Raw genomic sequence first — 20,962 nt, 5'->3', positions numbered from 1 at the left:
CTTTGGTACTGTTTTTGACAACCATATTGTGCCCTGAAATAGTATAATTCCTCAACATACTCTAATCAGCCTGTAAGTATTGAAGGGATTTACAGAAAATCCACTTGAATGTCAACGTAATTGGCTCCATGTGCAGGGAGACAGGCAGAACCAAAAGCACAATAAGGATTGACAGATACACATGTAAGGCTGAACAGTAGCTGCATTGAAGCAGCGATTATTTTCCAAAATGACATTTAGTAAATTTTGGAAGAGAATGAATAGAACATTTAATAGCATGTGTTGGATGTATGCCGGTGATTGAAGTCAGCTCTAGTTTCCAACCCTAAAGCAGATCACTTTATTGATCTTGGGAGAAATCACAAACACTGGCTGCAGATGAAAGGTCCATGTGCAAAGATGTCCTGTCTACTTGTATACCAAAAGGTAGAAGCTAAAAATGTGTTCTGTGTGGTAGAATCTACAGTTAAATTCCATGCTAGCAGCCTAACATCAGCATGCTAACATGCTCACACTGACAATGTTAACACCCTGCTTGTAAGGTGGCATGTTTATCATAAGGTGACCAGATTTCTGAAATGGGAAATTTTTGGTTTGGGGCTCAGTATATCATTAAAAATATACTGTTATGTGTGAAATAAAAAGGGGGATGATTTCGGTTTTATAATCTGTCAAATGTAACTCTTCTGAATGAAATCAAGTCATTTCAGGGCAAAAATACTTTTCAGTCAATAGAGGATGCTGTCACTTTCTGGCAAGTCAAATACTGCATTACATAGATTGTATTGGCCATTTAAATGTTTTTTAAAAGGTAAATAGGACTGGATTGGTTGGTACACAGCAAGTAAAATAATGTAGAGTCATAAGGATAATTGCAAGAGAGATCATGTCTTTATTTTATATATAACTCAGCAGTAAGTCATGCTAATTATAAGCTATATTACGTTTTCCAAATATAAACAAGGATGTTAGACATAGGCCTGTCAAACACATATTCCATCGGCAACAATAGGCTTCTATTATTGCCTATAATCACATAAATATCGGGCCTGGTTACCTATAAACTGCAAACTCTTATTTAGCCACAATTGTGATTATTCCATTAAAGGAAACGTTAAAGTATCACAGAGACATACCTTTGCAATTACCATGGATATAAAGTGATGTTTATTTGCACGTTATGTCTGTTTGATACAGATAAAAGCAGCTGTAGACGTAAAGCGATTGGACAGCTTTAACACACTGCACATGCTCCCGCAAACGGAAATCACTTTTTGGCACCACACCTGTATGCTCGCCTGTCCAGTCTTTCTGGCTACGTAAAAATGATTTCAGGTCTGTTAACACCTTATACAGTCTATGATTAACACACACTTAAAAACAGGGACATTTCCGGGGACAGCCCCAGACGGGGACAGGCCACCAAAACCGGGGACTGTCCATCGGAAAACGAGGACATCTGGTCACCCTAGTTTATCATGCTCGCCATCTTAGCTTTACCATGCTAACATTTACTAATTAGCTCGAAACACAAAGTGTTTTGAAACACAGTATTGGGCAAATACAAATTCTGACCTGATGATGGTGCCAAATCGAATGTTAAAAGATTGTCAAAGACATTAGTATTCATCTGGACGGCTGACAGGATGGTCCAATTGTACCAAATTTCATAGCAAATAGTTGTGGTGGTAATACAGGAAGAGTCAGTGGATCACCAAAGTCATCCTTTGGGCACCTGAATGTCTGAACAATTTTTCATGGTAATCCATCCAATAGTTGTTGAGATATTTTGAGTTATGAGTCATTTTAGTCAACATCAAGTGAGTCTGTGAGTTCTGAACACGACGAATCTTTACTAAAGCTTCCCAACCTGATCCCTACCCAAGCTCCCATCACAGATACTTGACAGTTTCCTGCATTTTACAGCACTTTTATTGCTGCTCCTATTGTCCCTGAGGTGTGTGGCTAACACCCCGCAGTAGTTAACAAATCTCGGCAGAGGGTTTTATGACCAGAAACTTAAATCACACTCAGTGAATATTAACACCGAACTGGCGGGGCCACTAAAGCAGCACTTCCACAGACCTGATATACAGTATTGAGTTGAGCTGGTGGGCCTTGTTAGCGAAGGCTAAAGATCCATTTCCTGCTATGAAAGGCTGCTGAGAGGCGTTGGTGTGAATGGGTCTGAATGGGGGAATAATAATGGATGTGAATTGAGACGTGGATCTGAGGTCTTTTTGTAAAGCAGATATGTGTGTGAGCTGTTTATCAGGTGTTTTGCATATTACCTAAGTAAGTGGGGCATTGCTGGTTAAAATCAGAAATAGATACAGTCGGGATACTGATAAGTCTTTATTTGTAAAGCTACTTGTAGAGGGATTTGTCTATATACTTGCAGTCAAAAAGGACAGTCTTTGTTAGAAAATCAAGTTTCACTTTCAGAGTTTAATATGCCCCCATGTTGATTTAATCGTCTGGGCTTGTCAGCTTCGGTTCAGCAGTGTTTCTTGTTGTGTTAGGAACTTTTTCAAGATTTTCCAACACAATGAGGCAGACAAAGGGTGCTCCCTTACCCAATTTGTACTCTTCCTTCTCTATCATGGCAGACTTTGTGAGACAGCTGTATACATTTTTGTCTTGAGACTTGGTGGGACAACTTTTTGTTGTTCATTTCAAGCATGCCGTAGCCCTTTCAGGGCACATGGCTGTTGATGGTCAAATAAGACTGTCAGGTAACAATATGCTTGCCACTGAAAGCTGCCACTGAATGTATAATTGTTCTGAAATTTAATAAACTTTTGCAAGTTGCAGTTTTCAAAGCCTATGTTGGTTTTAATCCCGTGCAGGAGAGCTATTTGCACAGTCTTGAATATTTCATCATGAATTTGCACTTTACGCTACTTTAACATCAGGAATGGTCTCCATGCTCTGCTTCAGTTTGGCTTATTTTAAAGGACTGTCGTGCATCAAGTTGAGACATGTCACTGTCCTTGTTGATGTCTGTTTTGAACAACCAGAGGGGCATCCTTGTTGATATTTGCATTCGAATGGATCAGTTAAACCCCTTGTTGTCTCCTGGGGACGAAACACAGCTCTGGTAGTAGTGCCCAGGTGTGAACGACTGTTATAAATGAAAATGAAGCGCAGCACTGCAGAAAAGAGCAAGTCTGCTCAGCACAATAAAGGTTAAGGTAAGGCCAAATTACCAGTTGAGTTCTGTTCCAATAGATAAATGAAATGTGCAGCCAGAAGGAGTGAGTAAGTGTGCCTGGTATGTGTAAGAGTGTGTGCGTGCAGTCAGTGTGTAGTCCAGACTTGGTCTTGAATTTCAAGTACAGAAAAGGCCACTAGATCTTGTCTGTAAACCCTGGTCCAAAGCTTTTGCCAAGGAAAGAAAACTCTGCTCAGAAAGTCCTTTGAGAGACTTGATCAAAAGGTTTCTGTCCAAATGACTTCTGACTTAAGGTTAGACTGGTATTGTGTGGCCAATAATGTCCTCAAATTGAATACTGGATATCAGCCAGAGGTTCCTCCTTGAAATCAGATTAATTTTCATTTAAACTCATGTTCCCCTTTCCTAGAACAGTTGTGTGTGCATCTATCGGTATTAAACAGTTGCTAATGAAATGTGAAGCTGCAACTCTTTATTTGATTTCATTTTGAGCCCGGGTCCTTCCCGTTTTCCAAAATAAAAAAACAAGCAAATTCAAACCAGTTCTAGCTATGCGCAATGTGTGCATCATGTGTTTGTATTTTTAAGCGCTGGTGTCAAAGGTCCCTGCATAAACCTTCCATTAGTTAGTTCCTGCTCATCAGCATCGGACATGTGAATGAGATCAGGGTATCATCCATTCAGCACATGTCCGATGGCTTTGCAGAGTGCTGATACATGATGTCTTAGCGTCCTAATGACCCATTAAAAACCCAGTTTATCCTACGAAGGAAAGAACAGAAGACAGACAGAAAGTCCTGGTCTCTTAAAGAGGTCAGCAGTTAAGTTGTGATCCTACAAATTTAAAAGCCCATGGGAAAACTTCATGAATCCAAAAAAATAATGAATAACCTCTTTCCATTATGGTCCTTGGCTGTAAAAGATAAACAAACTGACACTTCAACATTCCATTTTAAAGGCATTCTGCACTGTCGCACCCTCTCCTCTCTCTTAAGAGAGGAAGCAGAGGAGACGGCAAGGTCAACTGTCCTCTTGTCTTTTCTAAAGAACCATGGATCGTTGGCCAGAAGCCCAGGCCCAGTCTGAAGGGCTGAAATCTTCCTATTGTCTGGGGAAAGCCACTCATCCTTGGACCTGTCCTCTATTCACACCACCCACTCATTGTCTCTTTCCGTCATCTGAATTAAGTACTTGTCTGTCACAAAAATAGACTCGTTCTCTTTACTTGTCTGCCTGAAATGCGATTTCCAGAGCTTTCGAAACGCATATCCAGATAAATATCTCAGGAAACTCGATGCACATCTTTCGGTGGGTTAAACACAAAGTGGCTTTTGCAGAGCGCCGCCAAGACCTCTGGAAAACTTGAGAGCTTTACCCTCTGACTGGACTGCCAAGCTCCTCTCTCTCCACTCACTCTATTTCAAATATACATTGGCATGCAAGGAAAGAAGGCCGTGTTGGCAAAGCACATAGACAATCCCATCGCTAAGCACACAGAGAATCTCTCACTCTATCTCGCTCTTCTAAGCTAGTTAGCTAACAGAGCCATTTCTCATTTGTAACAGGTATTTTGGCATGTGACAAACAGCTCTGTTGCGCTCCCTGCAAGTGACTTTGTGGGGTTGTCAGGGGAGAGGGGGTCTTTGTCTGCCGGACAATTGAGTAAACTCATTTGTCATTTTAGACTCTTTAAATGGAGCCGTTGCTTCTTTTCAGCTTTTCACAATAGCGCAGAGCTTGTCCACATAATTGAGATCAAACTTCCCCAGGCATATCAAGTGAATTTGTATTTTGTCCACTGTTTTGTATGCAGATTGTCTTTTGGACCTTTTCTGAACAACAAGACAGTTTTTCACATTTTATAATTAGTAATGCAGGTGTCACCTTTTTCACAAGGAGTAAATCTCATTTTGGAATAAAACGTTTAGTTCTGCTGGATTGTCAGAGGTTTCCTGAAGTGAAGTGCTCTTTGACAATAACGTCATTGTGGCTGGCTGAAGTGAGAGATGAGGACTGGGGACCCCTCTTGGCAAACTCATTCAGTTCTCCAAAATAGGAATAGGGGTGGTGGTTTCAGTGAAGGGGTGAGCAGACAGATCCCCTTTGTGGGAATTTCCTGAGACGGATGAGGCTGACTTGGGAGAAAGCACAGCCAATATTTAACCAGAACAACTCCAAGAAGACGTGAAAAATCATTTGTTGCCTTTAAATGATGTAATACCTGATCAACACATTCTCACTCCCGACTCGTCACCTTCGGCATCATATATATTGACAACATATACTTTTACCGTCAAAAACTGACGCTACAGGGCTTCACCCAATGCTTTGAACTATGACGCTATAGGGATCCCCAGTGCGTCACAAACTGACGCCGATGGGTCTTGATCATGCGTCCATATGTGACAAGTCACGGAGTGAGAACAGGTTGCTAAATCAGCGCATACGGTTTGTCAAGGAGTTGGTGGAGTCCAAGAACAGAGCTGAAACAGAGAGAAATTTGGATTTCTAAATGAAAGTTGATGTTACTCTGTGTCTGCTAGATGTACAAATAGGCAAGTGTTTGCTAAAAAGTTAGCCACGCTAACGCTAATTTGCCTCAGCTTTGTGCTATTAGCCATTTTCTAAAACAAAGCTTAATTTTCATCAGATGACTTTATGATCAAACCCTTTACATTCCTTTAATTTAGTTCAGAGTCGTGCACAAATTATTAATTTTGCTTGTTTATTTTACCCAGAACACGCATTAACCAGCATGTGATCTAATTAGCATCTGAGTGGAAATGAATGTGACAGTATTAGATCAAATGGCATTAGGTGCATCAGACTGGATGATCCCAGGAACCATTTAATGACACAGACAGAGGTTGTGTGCAGTCACTTGCATTATAAATAAAAATTCTATTTGCAGGGTAGTAAAATGTAAGACAGCAGTGAAATTGGTGCAAAAAAACTAAAAATATTTCAAAATAAAATCAATTCCATTTGGAGGGTTTATGCTCCTTTACACTTTTATGCCTGCCTCAAAACAGAGTAAAAAGCTGAGTTTGAAATTGGCTTCGGGATTGTTTACCCTTAACTACTTTCTTATAAGGCAACGAACAGCTGTCTGGCTTGTAGAACAAACCTTTTTTTAGAAAGAATAAGTCAGACTGAAAGAGAGACAAAGAGAAAGAGTGTGAGAGTAGAGTAGACATGTCATCTGGCTCTCAGGAATCCTGTAGCCGAGTGGGGGGCGGGGTGGAAGGCTTGGTGTCACTCTGGTGGAGGAAGGGGTGTAGAGATAGGTGGAGTGTTGACTCTGAAGTGTGTGTGTGTGTGTGTGTGTGTGATTGAAGTGCAGTGGCAGGCGATTTGCTCTGGAAAGGAGGAATGAGGGAGGGGCTGACAAGGCTTGGCTGCCCCAAGAGCGTGCACACACACACATCCACTCACTCACACACACTCATAGGGATCAGAGACACTCCAGATAGAGACCTCTGCCTTCCTCCTTGGTCTTTTGGATCACTAAATGAGTTGCTTCCCGGCTGTCGCATTACTTCCTTCACAGCTGAAGTTGACTTTCAAAAGGCTGAAGGAACACTTCCTGGCCAAGTGGGATGTGGACCTGATTAGAGCGTGGATCTGTTGAGCTTGATGCTGCTGACATGAATCCAGAGCTTGAGCGCTGTGCGACCAGGGGATAGTGGAATTGAACGAGAGCTTTATGTGAAAATGGAAAGAGGGATGCTTTTCCTGGAGGTAAGAGGAAAGTGGATAAGTACACTACCTGAAACATGCAAATGCAGAAGGACTTTGTTGAACGGAGCGCGCTTGCAGCTCTACCGTGGAAAATGCTTGCACCTCAGTTCCACCGTTACTTAGATGTGTTGATGAGGAGGCGTGCAAGGGATTGTGGGAGATTTTCTAGGTTTAAAGCAGTGAAAAAGAGCAGTGGAGAATGACTGGCTAAGCCTGGCTCAAGACTTAAGTGCTGTAGTGTCTGAGAGGTGATCCTGCATGTTTGTGTTCCCCTATTTGTGATCCAGTGTATTGGGTGTATGTCTAAGTCTTGCATCTTAGATGTGTTAGATCTGATGTGGCTGTGCAGGTGGTCTCACTCCAGCTGCATTAAGTCTCCTGTGCACTCCGTGACACCCATTTGGTCTTAAAACAACATATTTCCAACTAGTCAAAGAGCGATGACCTCGGCCTTTGAACTCCACCATTTAATAGTTTTCAAAAAGCAAATTCCATGACATTTAGGAAATATAGACTTTTTTTTACTGTTTTGGTTGCAGCACATGCTAAACTCATCCGGATCTGTTTTTTGAATTAGCTGCAGCTAACTAAATCTGTTATTGTTCTCCTCACTGGGAGAATATGATAGACTTCACAATCTGTAAAAGTCAAACTTTCTTTAAATTAGGATGTATTCCTTTAGTTTGCCTGGGGTTTTGTTCATTTGAAAATAAAAGTGTCAGTTAAGCGGGGGAGGTGAGCTTGATTAACCCATTAGCTGGCTACATCTGGCCTGTGTTTACACAGACCCAGTGTTGTGACTCTTTAAATGCCCTTTTCAAAAAGTTTCCCTTTTTAAGCCCCTTAACCTCCTCCTGTCACATCTGCATCGGGGCCCGGGTTGAGAAGAGGAATGCTTGGACATTTTGTTTTTGTTTTTGACAAAGCCAGCCATTGTGTTATTGCCAACGGGTGACATGGTGTAATGTGAGTTGCTGTGTATGTTGGCTCAGGAATCCGCAGTCACCTTTCCCCCGTAAGTTATGGGATGAGAGGCAGGAAAGCTGAAGGGCAAAGGAGGCATAGAAATCGTTAGCATGGTGAATGAATGAAAGGATACCAAACTGGAGTTGAAATGATCAGACGGTTAATCGATTAGTTGACTGGAGAGTGGAGATGTTAATGACGATTTTTCGCTCTGCCACATTCATCTATAATGGAAAATAGTCATTAGTTGATGTTTTTCACTCGTTCCATGTTAAATTGGACAATGTGTGTCATACATGTCTACATTTTGGTTGTAATCCAAACCCATTGTAAATGAAAAAAAGCAAAGCATTAACGACCGGTTATTCTTAAACACACAAGCTGGACAAAAATATTCCACAAACAGCTGTATTGCCATTCAGATAGTGGCTCAAAATAATCTCGAGGGGAAATCTGACTTCATTTAATTGCATCACTTACTGGTTTTAACTAGGTTATTTGAGATAAAGCAGAACAGGTAAAGAAATGCTTCTGGGTGATAACATTATCTATCCTACCGTAAAACCTGATAGATTAGTCACTGAAGAACAAAGCAACACTCAAATACCCTTTTGTTCTGCGATAAGAGCTCTGGTTTGACTTCTACCAGCATTTCAAAATGCGTAAAATCCGGGGTTTCTAGGCCCTGGGCTTCATTGAACTGTATTTTAATTGGGGGAATGCTAATGTTTCCCCAGTCTTGTTACTGGGCTTTGTATATATGGCGAGGTGTGGCCTTGAGTGAGCTGAGAAGACAGAGTTGACTGTTGTACAAGGATGCGGAAGCACAACTACAGCGTTTGGATGAGTTTAGTTGCATCTGACCTGTGACCTTTGGGGGGGGGGGGGGGGGGGGGGGCACAAGCAAGAAAATTACTCTTTAGAGGATTAATACACATTTTCAAAAAGGAAAAAAAGGAATGGTGAGCACAAAGTAAACTGTAACACCAATTTATGAAGAACATTTTTCTGTGCCTTAGATTTATATTTAACTTTACCCATTTCTTGCGAGATTTACTATGAAATAAAAAATTTGTTACATAAGTGTTACATGTACAACACACTTGTGTGTGCGCCTCATCACTGACAGTCATTGACAGTGGTAATAGCTGTTTATATAGTAGCTCTTTGTTCAAATGTAAGAGAGAAGCTGAAATGATCTGCAAACAGGGTGCACCGGTTGTTATATTCACCACAGTTCAGTAAATCCACTTCTAATGTGAGATTTACTCTATGTCAAAGCTACTGCTCCGTCAAAATATTAAGTTTAAAATCAGGGTTAAGTTGAGAAATAAAATAAAAAACATTATAACCCTGGGGAGGTTCCTACTTTTTAAAAAAGTCAAACATAAAGTTCAATCCCCTTCCCACACCAATACTTTTCCTACAATCCCAGTAACCGATTATCACATTGCACAAGCACTGGTGTAAATACATTTAACTGACTGCTCTACAATCACAGTTAACAGGCATAACAGCCATCAAGACCCTAATGCTCCTCATAGTGCTACTTCTGTGTAAAAGATCAAACCTACATAAAGCTTGGAGCGCCTGTGTGAAGTTTCTGACTGTTTTTACCCAAACAAGTTCTATTCTGGTAGAGATTTGCATGTCAAAGAAGCAGAGCAGAGTAGGGCAAATCACAAGTGGCCTTTTCAACACCTCGGGACCAAAGTTCAGTTATCAGGGTTGAGAGTTCTCTGAAGAACGTAGATGCTGAGATAAGACGGGCTGCTGCTGAAGGCAACAACGAGGCTGGTTAATCCCTATTCATGTAACAGTCCAACTGTTATCATCTTGTGAAGAGGTAGAAAAAGCTTTTTAAAAAGCTGCTGAATTTGAAGGTTGATCATTTGTCTTCTGTGAGATTTATATCAGTTTTGCCGCTACTTAATGTGTTGTTGTTTGCATTTTATTGATCATAGTTAGCCATTTATGTAACTGTGACTTCCTGCACATAGCTGTAAATCACTGTCCTAGCACAATGTGGTAGGCTGCTTACACGTGCTTTACAATCATCTGTACTTTGCAGCACAGTGGATAAGAGCAACAGATGTTTGGTGGGTAACAGCTGGACATTTCTGTTGCATCATGTTACGTCAAAGCTTTGAAATCCTAGAATAAAATAACTAAATGTAAGTGATGTGCCTGATGCAATGAAATGTCCTAACAAGGTCTGCGGACTCACAGCAAGTAAACACACAGATTTGTACCCAGAAAAACTGACCTTTAAACGTTCTGTGCCTAACGACTCTGTTGTTTTATCTCCATGTGTCTTTCATGCAATTTGAGATAAATACACCAAGGCTGGCAAGAGTCATGTGGGGCAGTTATACAAGTGCACCATACTGCCTGCTTTGATTTTCCATTATATATCATCCTAAGTTTGTCTTGAGTTCTCTTTGAAGGTGGACAAGTAGTATTTTGGGTGCTTCATCAACTATAATTCTGTAATGGATAAACAAAGGAAGTATGACATATTACACTAATGGGATGGAAAATAACATATTAGTTGTTCTTGAGTGTGACTCAAGAGTGTGATATGTTAAGGAACAGTCCTCTCCTCTCTTCTCAACATTTGTTCTAGCTATTATGTTAAATTCTTAAAAAACACAGCTGGGAAAAACAAATGGCTTGTTGAAAAACATAGAGATTAAAACTAATTGATGGGATTGCAGGCATAGACAAAATGCAGAGGGATTTACAATAAGTGCAAAAAAGATCCTACATCAGCAGTATCCCAGCCAATCAGTGACAAGAAGTATAAGGGTAAAAGCCAGAGCTTTGGATATAATTAAATAATGACACTCTCCCTTTTTATCCACAGCGCCCGTGTCTGATGAACCTGGAGCGCAGTGAAAGAGGGGAACGCCCTTCTCCTCGAGATCCGGAGATGGAGCCTCGTGCTGGGGGAAAGATGGGGAAGATATCAGTGGGCTTCCAGAGGAGCTCCACCTCAGATGATGACTCTGGATGTGCGTTGGAGGAGTATGCGTGGGTGCCACCAGGACTCAGGCCCGAGCAGGTAGGACCTCGTACTGTTACACTCTTTCTCAAACTATCCTCTAGTATATTCCATCCATTTGTATGAGTAGGAAAGTCAAATTTAAGCTTATGGGCACACCTAAAATGTAAATCCCAGCACAATATCCGACGGTGGAATTTTCCCTTAAGAGGATGAGAGTATAAACCTGCATGCTTGCAGCATGTGGTTTTAGTTTCAATAAGGTTATGTGTGCAGACATTCTGTTCTCTATGTCACACTAGTAGATTAGTAGTGCTGCATGCTGATGCCCAACATCTGGCTATAGCTTTTTTTCACATTCATTTGTGTGTAGCACATCTCGAACCGAACTGTCTGACTGAGGCCTCCCATATACACTGCTCAAACAAATAAAGGGAACACTTAAACAACACAATGTAACTCCAAGTCAATCACACTCCTGTGAAATGAAATAAAAAGAAAAAACTGTCCACTTAGGATTGACAATCAATTTCACATGCTGTGCAAATGGGATAGACAAAAGGTGGAAATTATAGGCAATTAGCAAGACACCCCCAATAAAGGAGTGGTTCTGCAGGTGGTGACCACAGACCACTTCTCAGTTCCAGACCTCCAGGAGGCCACAAATGTGCATGTGTCTGCTCAAACGGTCAGAAACAGACTCCATGAGGGTGGTATGAGGGCCCAACGTCCACAGGTGGGACGTTTGGCATTTGCCAGAGAACACCAAGATTGGCAAATTTGCCACTGGCGCCCTGTGCTCTTCACAGATGAAAGCAGTTCACACTGAGCACATGTGACAGACGTGACAGAGTCTGGAGACGCCGTGGAGAATGTTCTGCTGCCTGGAACATCCTCCGACATGACCGGTTTGGCGGTGGGTCAGTAATGGTGTGGGGTGGCATTTCTTTGGGGGGCCGCACAGCCCTCCATGTGCTTGCCAGAGGTAGCCTGACTGCCATTAGGTACCGAGATGAGATCCTCAGACCCCTTGTGAGACCATATGCTGGTGCGGTTGGCCCTGAATTCCTCCTAATGCAAGACAATGCTAGACCTCACGTGGCTGGAGTGTGTCAGCAGTTCCTGCAAGAGGAAGGCATTGATGCTCTGGACTGGCCCGCCCGTTCCCCAGACCTGAATCCAATTGAGCACATCTGGGACATCATGTCTCGCTCCATCCACCAACGGCACGTTGCACCACAGACTGTCTAGGAGTTGGCGGATGCTTTAGTCCAGGTCTGGGAGAAGATCCCTCAGGAGACCATCCGCCACCTCATCAGGAGCATACCCAGGCGTTGTAGGGAGGTCATACAGGCACATGGAGGCCACACTGAGCCTCATTTTGACTTGTTTTAAGGACATTACATCAAAGTTGGATCAGCCTGTAGTGTGGTTTTCCACTTTGATTGATTTGAGTGTGACTCCAAATCCAGACCTCCATGGGTTTCTAAATTTGACTTCCATTGATAATTTTTGTGTGATTTTGTTGTCAGCAACTATGTAAAGAAAGTATTTAATGAGATTATTTCATTCATTCAGATCTAGGATGTGTTATTTTAGTGTTCCCTTTAATTTTTTGAGCAGTGTATATTCCCATATTTCTTCATGGAAATGCACACAGAGAAACATAATTTTGTCAATGTTTCCTTTTCCCTGGAATTAGCCTAGGCAAACACTGACATTTCCAGTCCCTTGCTGTCTCTTGTGTGTGGAGAGATTTCACACTCAGGTGCCTGTGACTGGATTAAGATTGACATGTTTGCCCCACAGTGACACAAAATAAGGACACACATAGCAGCAGTCTCCACTGATATCCAGCAGCCCTCTCCTCTGCCTGATCTAAATCAAAAGATCTCCTCTTCCCTCAAACATTCTGAACACTGCTGGCCTGCTGGCTGTAACATGTCTCATTCATTTATGTTAACTGACCATATAACAGAAATACAATGACAATTTAGAGTCTTTTAAAGCTTAGTTTCAAAATTATTAGTCTTGTACTCCATGTGTACAAGATGTAATTTCTGTCTTCTAAAGTTCATTAATTTCTCTTCATACGCAGGTCCAGATGTATTTCTGCTGTCTACCAGAGGAAAAGGTGCCGTATGTCAACAGTCCCGGAGAGAAGCACAGGATCCGACAGCTCCTCTACCAGCTGCCGCCGCATGACAATGAGGTAGAGATGATGAGAGAGACAATACTGGTGTGTGTGTGTTTGTCTGTGTGTGAAAGATGGGGAAAGGGACGGTCTTCAGGCAGAGAGTGAAGCAGCAGTTGCTGCTTTTAGCCAGATACGGAATAAAGTTAACTCTTGTATAACATGAAGTTAAGAATACAATAAATGCAACAGTAGAATAAACTTCAACTGCGTAGATGCGTACCCTACGCTGTACCCTACGCTGTACCCTACGCTGTACCCTACGCTGTACCCTACGCTGTACCCTACGCTGTACCCTACGCTGTAGCCTGACGCCACACCTCCCCAAAAATGTAACGACGTGTCACAGCAATGCAGAAGGCAAGAACTGTGATCGGTTGGCATCTCATTTCCCTTCTTCGCCGCCATTTTCAAATTCTCTTCTCTCGTTTTTGTGTTTTAGTAATTTCACTAAAAGTAACTGCTGTTCAACTCCAGTTCCAACTCCAATATGATCCGCTCAGTTTCAGTCGCCGTTGTTTGTAGTAGCGTGCACCAACAACAAAGTGGCTAAAATCAAGACAACACACACAAACTCAACACAGTGGAACAAAGAAACCCCACCTCTACAACTAGCATTTTGGCGGTGTGATTGCCGAGTGACGCAGATACCAACGCAGGATGTAGGCTATGGCGTAGGTTCAATGCAGACTTGGCCCTAAGAAGTGCTAAAGAAGTTATTTTGTTGTTCAAAGATGAAGTCCTGAGACCTGAAAGGGCGAGCACAATAACAACATTTGCCTTCACCAATTACACCGACTAATTTTATCTGCTTATGGCTCGTACAATTCAAGAGACCCTTCAAACCCTTTCGGTGCTTCACCTCCAACTGGAACTCCCATAAAACATCTCACATGCAGATAATTTTACATTTTAAGACATTTTTTCAGGCAAAGTTATTTTATGTGTGCTTCTATTTAAACAACATTTGAGAAGCTTTTTGTTGGATGTCCTTAAAGCATGGTTAAACAAGTTAAAAATAGGACATTTTAAACTATACTCAGCCTTAAATAAACTAAAGCCACCAACTGAGTAAAGCCTAAACAATCTTGCTAGCCTTTTCTAGTAAAACTAAAACAATGGCCACATTCCCTCAACCTTTTGACAAAAAAACCCTCTTGTGACAATAAAGCACATGCCATCCTCTCCTGTATAATAGCTTTATGGTGTGTAAACCAGCACTCTTTTCACATCTGTGTTAATAGAGTTTACATTAGGAGATATGGTGGAGGGGTTATCACCAGAGGGGAGGGATGGGGGGGGGCTACTGTCTGACAGAGGTGGTCTCTCTGTACACACACATGGAGGATACACAATAGGAACACACACACACACACACCGCCGCACAGTGTTTGGCTGAGCAACTTTATGATATTTGTCGGCAGACCTGGTGGTTGAGGAAGTAAACTGCTGGAGGATTCTTTGCGTAACTGTGGTTCGGAGAGATAAGCACTCTGTGTGTGTGAAAGGGAGAAATATTGAGTGTGTGTGTGCACACCGGCATCGTTTACTGTTGTTTAGAGAACAACCAAGCTGGCTTGTCTCTGTCTTTTATCTGGGCCTTCATCACCATCTCTAAACACAGAGGAAGTGAAGGAAGAAAAGTTGAAAGGAAAGATGAAAGACGAACAATCAGCAGTAATGGTTGGATGTTTTTAAGTGCTATTTCGCTTTCCCCTCTTAACTGGCTTCCCTATTAGTTACAAATCGACCTCTCTATTCTTTTAGTTTGTCAACTCCACTCATCTCTCTCTTCTTTGTTTACCAGGTGCGTTATTGCCACTCTCTGACTGAGGAGGAAAAGAGGGAGCTTCACATGTTCAGTGCCCAGAGGAAGAGGGAGGCACTGGGGAGAGGAACACCCAGAATCCTGCCCAGAGCTCTGCAACACACCCGCTGTGAAAATGTAGGTGCCACACGTGGATACCATGAGTATACACACATGGATATGCACACATGTAGACCACTTGCATCATTTAGTGCTCATATAGCGATAAGGTAAGCTAACAGTTACAAGGGAACCAATTTGTGGGTCTTAAGTTATTTATATCACAAGCAGCTAACACCCCATATCCCATCCCATAGCAGCCCAAGGCACAATCCTGATCAGCTAATGCGATGTTTGTAATCATGGACATAAACCTCCTCATTAGGGTGAGAGGGGAAGCAGGGAAATTGGGAGGCTCATGCTCAAGCCGAGCGGAGAGGGCAGTTCCTCAGTAGGAATTTCACAAACTTCCTGCCGGCCATCTACAGTATATTCCCGCATGACAGACTGCAATAACAGCTACAGGTTAACAAGTAATACTTGCACTGAGTCTTAAAATCATACTTTTTCCACAAGTCATACAGTATGTGGCACATACATCTACTGATAAAATTACATGCAGCTGGTTTTAAGACTTTTTCTGGAAAGAAGCAAGATATAGCATCTGTCTCTGAAAACTCCCGAACAAAGTGGATTTACTTAGATGTAAATGTATTCACTGGTGAAGCAGAAATCCTCATTGGATTACACATTGTGTATTAACTATTAAACACAAACGGTATTAAGTGTGACAGTAGCCAGCGAGGCTGTGCAGTGAGTGAACCTCACTCCCCAACAATAAGAGACGCACTGGCGACCGACGTTAGTGCCCATGAGTTTTAGCCTCCTCATCAGCATGTCTTCGTCCCGTACCTGAGATTGCTGGTTCGTGTCAGGATCGTGCAGTATGTTCTTGGGATCAGCCGGTTACATAAGTGCTGTCAAAGGAAATAGCCTTTTTTATATGTTGTGTGGAAAAAGAAACGTTTTTAGAGATGCAAGCAATCTTGCTGAAGGGAACCATGACTTGCAGGAAAAGAGAGACATTTAGACTACATTTTGACATTCTGGTTTATGTCATATTGAGCCATGAACAAACACAACACTGGAAACAATCCGAAAAGCTGACCTCTGTTTCCTACTTTTCGATTTGGTGTTTTTTTTTACCATAACATCCAGTGCAATTCCAGCTGCCTTTGATCATATGTCTGAAAAGTTTCCTTTCGATGCAACAAACATAAATTAGTGTTATGTTGCTTCCGGCAAATTGAGCCCTGGCCACTGAGTAAAAAACATCCTCTGCCAGGCATCCAGGAAGATCAGGCCAGCCATGTTAATTCCCCTGGACAGGCAGATGAAATCTGTTACCACTGAAACACAGATGCTACCACAGGGATGCAAGGTCACACACACTGAAATGACACATCTGAATACTAAACACACCCTTAGACTTACTGACCATGCATGCACACTTTGTCACACAACACCCGCGAATCCAAGGCCCCTGTCTGTCCACCCTGGTAATAATGGTTAACAGCTGTGCATGTTATCCCATTGCTGCCTATGGGTGTCTCATAGCTCTGCTGGGTTATATAAAGACTCGTGATTGCATGTTCGGACACGCTCTGACGATCTCTGTGGAGTCATACGATCTTTCGACTTAGGACCAAGGCCAGTTTATTCTGTTTAAACTGACAGGACAAACATGTGGTCCAATTCCTCTGCAACACCTAATGAATAATTGATGACGTTTATACCGAAGTGAAACAGCCACCAATTGAAACGTAGAGAAACAAGTTAGTGAATTTCAGTCGGTAGCTAGGTGGGTTGGATTTATTGCTGTTTTTGAAATGTATTGCTTCCAAGTCAACCATTTGTTACTGTATCTGCCCTTAAGTTAAAACAAAGAGCTCTACTCATAAAGGCACTGGGTGGGGTTATCATGGATGCAGTCAATATTTTATTATTTTTAATAGCACTCTGTGTTTTTGTTGCCTTGAAAGGATTAAACTGTCCATGTTGACAACTGTTGCTGTATTTCTGCTATGATTGTCATCACTGTAGGATTCACTGGTGTACTTTCAATGGATCATATTCCTATGGCACTTACAGTATGATCACCTGTTGTTTGGCCTTCTTCTTTTTAGCATCATTGCAAATGAATCATCAGCAGATATGTGATATATTTTGAATAATTATCCCCATAAGCTCCCTTTTGTTTGTGTTTCATGTGTCAAAGGCATCGACTGTACCATATATCTATTTTGAAATGTCATTCCCTTGTGCGATTTTTCTCCTGGTTCATAAATCTCATTGATCATGTTTTTTGCATTTGATTGTCAGTGTGGCAGAGGCATCAATGGAGGGGAGATGGCAATTTTTGCCTCCAGAGCAGGGCCAAGCCCCTGCTGGCACCCATCATGCTTTGCGTGTGCCACGTGTCAAGAACTGCTGGTGGATCTGATATATTTCTACCAAAATGGCAAGATCCTCTGTGGAAGACATCACGCTGAGCTTCTTAAACCACGATGCTCTTCTTGTGATGAGGTAATATGCTGTAAAATTAGCACTACCCACTACCACTTGTGTTCTACAATGAACCATGGCAATGTACCAAGTCCATAGAGTTCCACAGAACTTACAGTGGTATGTGTTTTTTTTTTTTTTTCCATTAGATCATATTTTCGGATGAGTGCACTGAAGCAGAGGGTCGTCACTGGCACATGAAGCACTTTGCCTGTTTTGAGTGTGAAACTATGCTAGGGGGTCAGCGATACATCATGAAAGATGGCCGGCCCTACTGTTGCGGATGCTTTGAGTCACTATATGCAGAGTACTGTGAGGCCTGTGGTGAAAACATTGGTGAGTTTCTAGAAAGATCTTTACTTTGTTTATTTGCTTCTAATTATCCATCTTTTGACATTAGTATAAAGAATGAAACATTTTATACCTAAGTTCCTTTTCATCCAACAATCCTTTAGGTGTCGACCATGCCCAGATGACCTATGAAGGTGTACACTGGCACGCCACAGACCAGTGCTTCTGTTGTGCCCAGTGCAAGACATCATTGCTGGGCTGTCCCTTCCTGCCAAAGCAGGGTCGCATCTATTGCTCAAAGGCCTGCAGCCAGGGGGAAGATATTCACGCCTCCGACTCATCTGATTCTGCCTTCCAGTCTGCCCGCTCACGTGAGTCACGGCGTAGCGTGCGCATGGGGAAGAGCAGCAGGCCTGCTGAACAATGGACACAGTCACAGCTGTTTAACCCCCCTGCTACTGTCCCCTCCTTTGAGTGTAAGTTTGGAGATGGAGAGGGTGATGTAGATGCTGATTGCGACATTGGTATAGTAGGGCGCAAGTTGGCCCGCCTAGGACTGGAGGAGGAGAGGTACTGGAGGGACCGGGAGGAGCAGGATGGCGGTGGAGAGGAAGATCCAGAGGAGTGGGCTCAGCATGACGACTATATGACTCAGCTCCTGCTCAAGTTTGGAGACCGTGGGATGTTACACCAACTTCAGCAGCCATCCCCAAAATCTCCCAGCCCTAGCAGTGACAGAAAAAGGCTAATACATGTCTCTGACCCATGGCTAAAGCCTGATACCACAACTATGGGGGTTACCGCCTCGTCTCCCACACCTGCCAGTCCCACCCAGAGCCAGACTTCCAATCAATCCCAAGCCAACAGCCTTAGCCCTGGACTGATAAGCAAGAAGCACCTGCCTGAAATGTACTGGGCCCAGTCACAGGACGGGTTGGGAGACTCAGCCTATGGGAGTCATCCAGGTCCTGCCAGTGCCAGAAAGATCCAAGAGCTGGAATTGGACCAGGATCAGGAGCAATCTGGGACAGGAAGACAGGCCTTCTGGCCAGACACCAGGCAGTGGTATGAAGACTCCCTTGAGTGCATCGCTGATGAGCTGAGGAAAGCTGAGCAGGGAGCTGGAGACTCCATGGACTCCCTGGCGCTCTCAAATATCACTGGTAAGGAGACTGCTGGTTGCATGTATTTACTTTAAAAATGTGCTTTCTTTTTATGTTGAACAGCTGTTCAAATAATTTCTTTCACTCTTTAAGGTGCATCAGTGGATGGAGATAGCAGGGATAGACCTATAGTCTACACCCTTGCCATGCAGGATCCATCAGTGGCAGATGACTGTGAGAAGATGAGCAACATGGGAACATTTAATTCATCTCATCTTCACCACAGTGCCAACTCTCTCAACCTTAACATGGAGAAGGGAGGTGATGAGGAGGTAGCATTGGCAATGAGGGGAGGCACACCAGGAGGACTTCTTTCATTATCCCCGCATTCAGAAGGCCTTCCTTCTTTTGTCCATGCCCCAGCTCTGAGGAGGAGCAAGTCCCAGTCCAGACCTCCTCAGATGGTCAAGTTCTCAGAAGACACTGTGGACAATGGATATAATGATGGGTTTGATGTCAATATTAGGAAGCATCCTATGAGTGAGAAGCCACAGCGGAGGGCGTACTGCGCAGATGAGATGGGCCGAGAAAGAAGCCGCCCATCGAGCCACCATGGGCGCAGCAGGCAGCACCACCACCGGCAAGGCCGGCACCACAGGAGCCACAAAACCCGCTCAGACAACAACCTTCACATGGTGCCTTTGGAGAAAGCACAGAGGCTGTATGAACCCCAGCAGCAGGGTCTAGTAAGCCCATCTTGTGGTGCCATGCTTCTACAGCATCCCGCACACAGGCTGCCCTTGGCCTTCTCCCAAACCCGATCTGACTATATGCCTCAGAGCTCAGCTCAAGACCCACGGGTTGAGCATTTCATGGGTCTCTACAGAGATGAGGATGACAGTTGCTCCACATGCTCCTCCTCCTCATCAGACTCTGAGGAGGAAGGCTATTTCCTGGGCCAGCCAATTCCTCAGCCTCGAGCAGCTTCTCGCTACTATGCTGAAGACTACCCAACAAGGGTTACAGCCCTCTCTTCCCAGAGCCATGGCTCACAGACTGGTCGCAGAAAGAGCCACCGCTCCAAAAACTGTATCATCTCTTAACAGTTCAGAGTGTATTTACATTATAATCTGCACTACACTAAGCAATAAAGTCAGATTTTCTGATCATGTGGTTTTTGCGGATCAAATCTGAGTTTGGAAATGCAGTTTAAAACAACCCATGAGCACAGAGTATGTTTAACGCCCTAACTAAAGATGCATGACCAAAAGTCAAGATGTATATCATATTTTAGGCCCTAATCTACTGAAAGAAGAACTCAATTCAAATTGATAAGACAGCAAAAGGAAGGTGACATCTGTGTAACATTGTCAGAAAATCTTTATGTGCAAATTTGGCCTAGATACTTTGTCTTACTGAATTTTAGCACTAATATGATGCATGGATTAGCAAATCTGGTAGTTTCCTTAGACAGTGGAGAGAAATTATGCAGAGTAGCAACATTAAACTTCTTTTTTTCATTTCAGAATTTGCCGTTGTTCAGTCAAAAGTTTTGCAGCAATATCTTTGTGTGCATTAAAATGGAAACACCTTGCACACAGAGGTTGATAAAGTAGAAAATAGGAATGAACCAAATAATTATTTAATGCATAATAGTACAAAATGATAATGTATATACTAAGTTAAGATTTTAATACTGGTATTTTTATATCTGTGGTTTAAAGAATTGTTTCTTTTGAAGTGTATAAGAAATAGCAGATGTAATGGTAAACAAACATACCTCGCTAATATTTTGAGAAACAACAAAGAAGGTGCCACTTCATAAACTGTGTTCTTCGCCATGTGAAGTGCCATGTTACTCTGTACCAATGTCTATTATAACATACAGTATATTCCAGTGCTCACAATCGGTGTACAAAACATACAATGAATTGCAGTAATACCTGCATTTTCCATATTCAGCTAAACTGTTCACTACCCTTGCTCTGACATAACCAGCTAAATGCTTTGTGATGGACGCTTGTAATAAATATTTTTCTCCTCTCAAAGCTTCAGGTATGATTGTTATTTCTCAGATGTGTGACTTAATTTGCCTTCATTTACAACGACATGTTGT

General features: G+C 42.7%; 1 protein-coding gene across 2 annotated transcripts in view; it reads left to right on the top strand.

Moving 5' to 3' along the window:
* The window catches only part of prickle1b (prickle homolog 1b), a 30,347-nt gene extending 9,453 nt beyond the window's left edge, over nt 1-20,894 (top strand). The window contains exons 1-8 of one of the 2 annotated variants that reach the window (XM_038738338.1): nt 6,624-6,916; nt 10,749-10,946; nt 12,985-13,098; nt 14,888-15,025; nt 17,270-17,473; nt 17,602-17,788; nt 17,908-18,906; nt 19,000-20,894. In XM_038738338.1, coding sequence (XP_038594266.1) covers nt 6,890-6,916; nt 10,749-10,946; nt 12,985-13,098; nt 14,888-15,025; nt 17,270-17,473; nt 17,602-17,788; nt 17,908-18,906; nt 19,000-19,949 — 2,817 coding nt within the window. In that variant the 5' untranslated portion in view covers nt 6,624-6,889 and the 3' untranslated portion in view covers nt 19,950-20,894. Of the gene's footprint in view, nt 1-6,623; nt 6,917-10,748; nt 10,947-12,984; nt 13,099-14,887; nt 15,026-17,269; nt 17,474-17,601; nt 17,789-17,907; nt 18,907-18,999 lie in introns of those variants that run through there. The other variant, XM_038738339.1, reaches the window with a different exon arrangement.
* The last annotated feature ends 68 nt before the right edge of the window (nt 20,895-20,962 follow it).

The sequence above is a fragment of the Micropterus salmoides genome, unplaced genomic scaffold (assembly GCF_014851395.1).
Source record: "Micropterus salmoides isolate LMB-PRFRI ecotype aquatic unplaced genomic scaffold, ASM1485139v1 Ms_hic_scaffold_23, whole genome shotgun sequence".
Classification (NCBI taxonomy): Eukaryota; Metazoa; Chordata; class Actinopteri; order Centrarchiformes; family Centrarchidae; genus Micropterus; species Micropterus salmoides.
Note: the sequence above shows the minus strand (reverse complement) of the source record. Positions and strands in the feature narration are given on the sequence as shown.